Source organism: Hypomesus transpacificus, chromosome 11 (genome assembly GCF_021917145.1).
Source record: "Hypomesus transpacificus isolate Combined female chromosome 11, fHypTra1, whole genome shotgun sequence".
Classification (NCBI taxonomy): domain Eukaryota; kingdom Metazoa; phylum Chordata; class Actinopteri; order Osmeriformes; family Osmeridae; genus Hypomesus; species Hypomesus transpacificus.
In genome coordinates this window covers 13647008-13654890 of record NC_061070.1, presented here as the reverse complement: position 1 = coordinate 13654890, position 7883 = coordinate 13647008, and the positions used below count along the sequence as shown (strand labels likewise).

General features: G+C 41.7%; 1 protein-coding gene across 1 annotated transcript; it reads right to left on the bottom strand.

Annotated features, from left to right (window-relative positions):
* Positions 1–1262: 1262 nt before the first annotated feature.
* Positions 1263–7381, bottom strand: LOC124473762 (homeobox protein vent1-like). The gene is made up of 4 exons (XM_047029432.1): positions 7117–7381; positions 6755–6987; positions 6265–6404; positions 1263–1440 (listed from the first exon to the last, which is right to left on the bottom strand). Exons 1-4 carry the CDS (start codon positions 7379–7381, stop codon positions 1263–1265), a joined length of 816 nt encoding a protein of 271 aa, XP_046885388.1.
* Positions 7382–7883: the final 502 nt, after the last annotated feature.

Here is a 7883-nt window from a genome sequence, read left to right as displayed (position 1 = left end):
TTTGCTCAACAGTGCTAGAGATTGCTGCCACCCAGTGGTGACTCTAATAACACATACCACGTTTCACACAAAATGTAACACAACTGAGGGAAGTTCAAAATAGCCTAGTTTGCCATTGTTTAAGCTCTGTTCTTAAAGTCTGTCCTTGTAAACTCCAAGGGCTAGAGATAAATAATGTTGACCTGCTAAGGTGAAATGCCCAGTGAGGGTAACCTGGCCATGGATGACAGGCCCTCATTTTCAGTCTCCATGATGCATGACTGCTGCCCTGAGAGCTGCAAGCTCAGAGCCTCCAGAAGAGGAGTGCACAGTTTCATCTCTGGCTGGTTTGCACTGGCCTTGACATGGCACAACACTCCCCCGATGTGTGTGCGTGAGTGTGTTTGTGGCCGTGTGGGTGTGTGTGTGTGCCTTTATGTGTGTGTGCACACATTAGTGGCATGTGAATGCCTGTGTGCCTGTGAATGTGTGTGTTTACGTGTGCGTCTCCGTTGTGTGTGTTGCGTGCGCGTGTTGTTGTGTGAGTGTCTCACTTCAGCACACCCCGAGAGTCCTTGTCTGGAGACCTTCAGTGCTAAAAGCATGGGGCCTCTCTCTTGGGAGAGAGAGACAAAGACCCTGAACCGATAAGAAAAGTTTTCAGCCGTTTCGAATAAACTCTTCATTCTCCCTCCTTCCTCGCTCCACTCCTATAGATGCCTTGCCTGGGAGATAGTAGAGAATTAATAATTGTAACCAATGCCATCAACCTTGCAGAAAATTCTGAGAATTGTTTTTTCTCTTCATTACTTTGTCTTTCTATCTAGTTTGGGAAATCTCTGAGGTTCCTGAGGGTACGTGCCATGGCCTGACACCAAGGAGGTGGGCTAAATGCTGAGCAGGCACAGAAAACAGCTACTTTGTCTTCCTCAAACATCTTCAAGGTCCCTGGGGAGGGATAAAGGTCCAGGCAGAGATGCAGGCATCAGGGAGAAGGCGCTGGCACCTCACAGGGTAAGACTGCTTCCTTCTGGACTCTACTTCAGAACTCTCCAACTTTCTAGTGCAGATATTAAATACAATTCCAAAACAGAAAGTTGATTTCAACAGTTTCCGTGAGTAACGACATCTGTCTGTGTTCTAGATTTACTTGCTGAGAAGTCTCGATGTACTACTGTGTACAGGTTGTAAACTGCAAGGGTGTGTGTCAGAAATAACTTGACTTTGGATCTTCTTTGAAACTGTTTTATGTTTGATATTGTGCGACATCTTGTGTGTCTTCCCTAGGTGGCTGCAGAAGAGGACTCCTGGGGCACTTTGCACTCGCTGTTCCTTTTTCCTATGCATATACCTCTTTGAGACTTAGCTTTAAAGAGGCATAGGGCATGGGAAAATGGGGCTGCAGAGGTATTCCACAGGACAGTCCCTGCTACCAGCTCTCCGTGTTCACCCCTCTTACACCTGGAACCAAGCCAACGGCTTCAGACGGAGAACACACCATTCCAACCTCTGCCTACAGATGACGGGACCAAGCTGCTGGTTGTTGGCCATATATGTATGTTCAACATTTCGATTTCATAGTACAAGGTCAAGATATGAATTTGGATGGTTTTATGTTGAATGACTGTCTTGTAATGTGTGGGTTGCTCCTGGTGGAGGGGGAACCCTTTGGTCTGGATCACCATGAATCTATATTAAAATACACAAAGAAAGTATCACTGTTCCCTGGTTTGTTTGCATCATTCTTTGAGAGATTATCATTTCAGCACAATATTTGTGCTGAAATGCACGAAGATGTTCAATCTTCCTTCCAAAGATAGTTCCAGTAAGTAGACATTCAATCTTCTCATGCAGTTTATGACGGTTGTTTTGAGCTTTAACAGTCTTTCTATGCGACTAAATAGCAGAAAGTTCAGAAGGTGTGTGTATCAGTACAAGGTTAACTGCATGTTCAAATTATAATGAGATGGTGCTGACAACAGTATTGTAGGACAAACAGTCACCAGACCTGTGTCCAGCCTCCAACCAGCAGCAGTCAATAGCAAAGCCATTAACACATCCTTACCTGAGTGCCACTCACTTTGTATAGAGTATGTCTCTATTAGTAGTGCTTAAGCTATGACACTAGTTGATCACACTGTGGGCTAGGGGGAAGTTGGAGACAATTCAATAGAGACGTCATTTTTTAGATGAAACCATACAAACCTAGGGTGGTTGAATTGTACCATAAAGAGTTGGATGATCATGGGATTGCTCCTATTTACTTAATGGAAGATTGTGCCTCCTAGTGGGGCATATCTGCAATTTCTACCAAACTTTAAAATGAGAAAGGATTTAGTTATGTTGATGAAATCTGCCATTGAGTGTAAAGTGCACTCAATGAGATCTGCATTCAAACAGGAATGTTCAATTTCGAAAGTTAACAGATTAAGACCCAATAATTCGTTGTGATAGAATGACTCAATCAGCCACCTATTTAGCTGATATCAACTAACGACTTAACGTGAGGCAATAGACACCTAGGGCAGACTTCAGGGCGCCGCTCGCCTCTTTGCCTTGAGAGCAGTGCGAATAGACTATTTAGAGACAATGGAGCTAAATGTATCTCAATGATCTTGTACTTACTCTGAGATACAAAAGAAGATTCAAAGATATTACAGGACACCAACCCAGAGTATTTGCGTAACTGACATTAATATCAAACATAGACTACATCATTACTAGAGAACTTTATGTTGTACAGTAGATTTGTTTAAATACTTAGAAAATGTTGGCTAAATCCAAAGCCCTACTCTCCTTCCAATTCTCTTTGAGGCAGTTCAAAAAAAGTTCGTATGTTTGCTAAAATGTTTTAGCTTACATTAAAAAAAATTGTGGATCACGCATAAAACAAATAATACACAGGACTATTGTGTGAAAAGTCTCAAACGTAGCCTATCTCAGGCATTTGGTTTGATTAAACTTTATAACAGACTTCTGATTAAAGTAAAATGACAACAGAAAATCATGGACACATGATTTAATAAACTACGCGTCTCACTGGACCTTGTGTTTGATTCGTAGTCGCTATAATCAAACTAGGCATTACAGTGGGGCTACTGAAGGAAAATCACTATAAATTACAATGTAATGAGTATTAAAATGATGTTTTATTTGTAATAAATGCATTCTTAAGAAGGTTGCATAAAGGTAGGCTACATGATTATATATAGGCTATATATATGAAGTCATACTTTTAAAATAAATAGTACGTATAGGCTATACAACACTGGTGCAAAGGTGAATACAAACCTAGATACTAGATTTCTACAATGAATCCATTAAACACGAATAGAAATATTGAACATAGTCCATATATAAAATATCTACAAATAATAAGTCAGCATCAGTGGATGGAGAGGTTGCTGGTATACGTTTTGGATGGGGAGTCGTGGTAAGAGGGCCGGGAGTCGCGGGGGTGGGTGGAACTCTAATGTCTGGTCATAGGTGGGGTGCTGTCCAGCCGCAATGTAGTGCTGAAATGTTGGAGCGGAAGCATAGGCCAGCAGTGGCAGCATGGAGGTTTGCACAACAAAATCCGAGTTCACATCCTGTTGTACCTCGCGCTTTAACTTCATCCTTCTGTTCTGAAACCAGGTCTTCACCTATACAAGATGTGTAAAAAATGACATAATAGTTCGGTCAAAACAACAATATATTACGTTAAACAGGCCAAAACAGATAACTGCTAGCTGACCTTACCTGACTTTCAGAAAGACCCAGTTTATCAGCTATTTTTCTTCTCTGCGTGGAGCCCAGGTATTTGTGCGTATTGAAGTTTTTTTCTAGTCTGTAGATCTGGTCACATGTGAACTTGGTTCTCATCCGCCGACTGAGCGCAGCCTCGCCCTCGTTGTCATCCGCCACCTCACTCTCATAACCTGAAGTATAGCCAAATGTATCTGCAAATATAAAACGTTATTGGTTAAACAAGTTCAACAGTTAATCAACAACATAATTCTTTCAGTTGTTCGAATGGATAAATATAGCTACATAACCTACTGTTTGGTGATATTGATGTGAAATAATTTCTTGATTCGCTTGTTAGTTCTTCTAATTCAATATGAAGCCTCGACTCTGAACGATTTTGTTTAAAACCTTCTGATTGTTTCTGAGATCTTGGACTATGAATTTTATCCTCAACGTCATTAAGTTCCGTTGGCTTTGTGTAAAAACTTTGAGACAGCCATTGCACGGAGAAGTTCTTCGCCATGATATATCTGAGTTTTCGAGACTTGGGGCTTTCGAGGCTTTTGTTTATATAAGAGACATAGCCCTTTATTGGCATATGCAAATGCCTCTCAACGGAACCATAGACACTTGATTGTCGTCCTAATTAAAGATAATAGCTGTTGCAATCGTGGTGTTTCACACGTTCTGTGCTTGGTTGATGTGTCCAGGCGCCGACAAGTCTGAGTAGAACAATCGAGGACATATGCCTACAGTAGCATAGTAGCCTATATCTGCAGGGAATAAATCAAAACTCGGAATGGAATGTTTCAAGGCTTTGTGTTTGGATGTCTGGAAAGGTGTTGAATCATTTGCAATCAATGGGATTGAATGACTATACCTATCTGTGAATACGGTCATAATCACTTCAACAAATTGATGATGAGAGAACCTCCTCGTGAATTTTGAGTTATTAGCAAAAACAAAATGTAATCTCCGGTGTGAATGTATCTCCTAGTCAGCTTGCCCATTGTCTTTATCATAATCGCTAAGAAGTTGGTTTTTGGAGGCAGAAGAGCGTTCGTCTGCAGCAGCTGATGAGGCCTCACGCGACCAGTTGTCACAGACAGTGGGTGTGACCACAGTCAGCAGGCATCAATGGAAAGTGAGAATCCTGTTTGATCTTTATTGACTTGCATTTCTATGGCCGTGTTTCCCAAGCGACTGACACCCAAAGAATCATTGAAAATCAAGGCTTGAAACCAAACATAATGTAATATTTACAGACAAAAGAAGAAAACGTGTACAAGTTTAATCTTAAACGTGACACTTTTCTCAGTTCTTACATTATCTAGGCCTATCATGTAAGTATGCCTGCAAGGGAAAACTTAACTGGCTCTTGATATGCATGGATTGATCCTAGACTGATTTGTTGTGCGTATACAAGGGACTGGACGTCAAGGCACTAGGGCTCAGCAATCTAATTCCAGATTCACAGACCCAGGATCACCCCAGGTCTAACTTCAAACCTAAAACCGGTGGTCTCAGACACACAATACCCCAGACTTTCTGGAGCCAGTCCCGGGGGCTCCAATGGTAGATGTAAACACATCAGTGACAGGTTTAATTGGGACTAATTGTTGACCATGATCTCCCCGTTAGCTTTCGTTTGAAGTGCCGCCACTGGGACAAACAGAATTAGTTGACGCGCATATGAAAGCACAGCACGAGACTGCCAGCCGTTGACATTAGGGCAATGTCGCCGTCAAATTCTAGCCCAATGATCCGTCTGCGTATACACTACAAATATCCCATATCTATTTGATACGAAAGATTCCTGAACAAATGATCGTTTCTGTTATGACGATGTAGGTCTATATTTGTGGTTGAAAATTGAATTGCATCCAAATATGTTACCACTCAACGTATGTCTTCCTTTATGTTTGGGTTCACTGGCCGGACTTAAATGATTAAATTACCACAGGAGGCCTATGCGGTTTACGTACGATCCTTAACCCAAAACGACCCTAACCCTAAGTGTATCTGATATACAATTAGAATGATTGCCATAACCCACTGACAACCTTTTCTTCAATGTCTGATCCCATTTTATGGACAGAAGGACTATGAAGATGCAGGCATATAGCCTATATAATCCTCTGTATATCCCCTGTTATCAGCCTATCAATATTCAATTACCTATAAACACCTTTATCTCAAACTGACAATAAGTCAATTTCACTGCAATACAAAAGGATAAGGCCACCATTGAAAAAAATCCAAGATTATGATAGAAAGCTTTTTATTGAATCATAAAATAAACATTTGTCCCTGTACATATTTGCACAAAAATATAGGCCTATATATTTTACACATCACATTTATACAAGAAGATTGCACTTATTCTCTACATTTTAAGTGTTTTGGTCGATAGTTCTGTCTTTCGAGCAGTTTCAGAAGTAATGAGGATTGGACATCATTGCCTGTAGCTGGTGCGAAAACATATGTGGCATCGGCATGTGTGGCACCATGGAGTGGTATAATGTGTGATTTGCTGTGGCAGAATATGGAAGTTGCTGTCCAGCGAAGCCATGGTTCTGAAAAGGGCTTGTGCGTGGAAACACCATCGGAGACAGCGTGGGAGTAAGGTAATCAGCGCGCAAATCCTGGACCTCACGTTTCAGCTTCATCCTCCTGTTTTGAAACCAAGTTCTCACCTGTAACACAAAATGTAAAAACGTTGAGAATCAGTGTCAACAACACGACCACAATTAAAATGGAATGATTTGAACAAAATGAATGACGATTGCATTAGCATTGGTATAGCTAGTTCTGGCATGGTACTCGAACTGCACTCCCCAGTTCATCCATTCCGTATTGTCACAATGATTCCTGTCCATCTGTCCATGTTATATACTATGCTACCTGCCTTGTTACAGTACGTGTGCTATGCCAGCTATGCTCCAATGCAAGTAGTTCCACATTTCCAAAAGGCAAACCCATTTCAATACATGGTTAAATCATAAGTTAATGCTTTTACAGATTTGATAGATAGAGCGGCCCGTACCTGAGTTTCAGAGAGGTTGAGCTTCAGTGCGGTTTTGATGCGCTCCCCAGCATCCAGGTATTTATGCTTGTTGAATATCTTTTCCAATTTATGAATCTGCTCTGGGGTAAACTTAGTTCGCAGACGGCGTTGGGCCCCATTCCGTTCTCCGTCGCTGCCATCCTCAAGAGAGGGACATTCTGAAGAAGCTGCTTCACTCTCATACCCAGATGAGTATCCATTGTTTTCTGTCACTGCAATCGAAAGTAGATGTATGTTAGTTAACTGCATAGAATTGTGTCATGTTGTTTACAGTTAAATACGGTAGGCTATATTACTGTGGAAAAAGTCATGTTGGTTTATTTGCATTAGTCTGTACTTACGAGTTGGTGAGGAACACATTGTCTGATGTACAGAGGACTCCAGGCTAAAATTTGGATTACTCTTCTCAGTAAAAGCCATTTTTGTCGAGTTTGGCTTTGGCTGTAGGTAGACCTTGTTGTAGGAGGTAGGCTGCCGTGGCTGGACCATACAGGGCACATGAGGTCTACCCTGGGTTGGCATATTTTCCATTGGTTGCAAGGCATTGTTTGGTTCACTCCTGAGATAGCTCTGTGCCATCCAGTCGACGGAAAGTATTTTAACCATCTTCGTGCTGTTACTGTTTATTGATCGTGCCTAAATTCTACACAACTATTCCCGTGTCTTGGTCAACGAGCAGTAGTCTATGCACTCAGGGTCAGAGTGCTGTGAGAAGGTCTTGAGGGTCAGTATTTATATGCCCAGCCCTCTCCCAAATTTGCATCAACAAAGACGCGTTAACGCCTGATCGATTCCCAATGATTAGGGCTAATGGGTCGTTATTGAAGTCTTTACATATCCTGTGAGTGTGTGAAAGCCTGGCGCCACCAAGTCTGTGAGAACCAGTTGATCTCATACATTTGCCTGCCCAGAATGAAAATGTAACACTACTGAAAACAGCTGTATCGCAGACAGAGGTGGAGACCGCTTTCAAGTTTCGAATACAGTGGGACTAGTTTGCCCCGCTGCTTCAATAAAGAATACCAAATACATTGGGATTTAATTAATGAGCCCATCCCATGGCAAAGTCTATGATCATTTGTCCAAGCATGTTATTCACGCGACAATG

Excerpts from the sequence above, each read along its gene's own strand:
- LOC124473762 (XM_047029432.1), bottom strand. The coding sequence starts at position 7,381 with ATGGTTAAAATACTTTCCGTCGACTGGATGGCACAGAGCTATCTCAGG. Across the intron at positions 6,405-6,754 it reads TCAACCTCTCTGAAACTCAG|GTGAGAACTTGGTTTCAAAA; the intron begins GTACGGGCCGCT and ends TTTGTGTTACAG. Across the intron at positions 1,441-6,264 it reads AACCATGGCTTCGCTGGACA|GTGTAAGAGGGGTGAACACG; the intron begins GCAACTTCCATA and ends GCTTGGTTCCAG.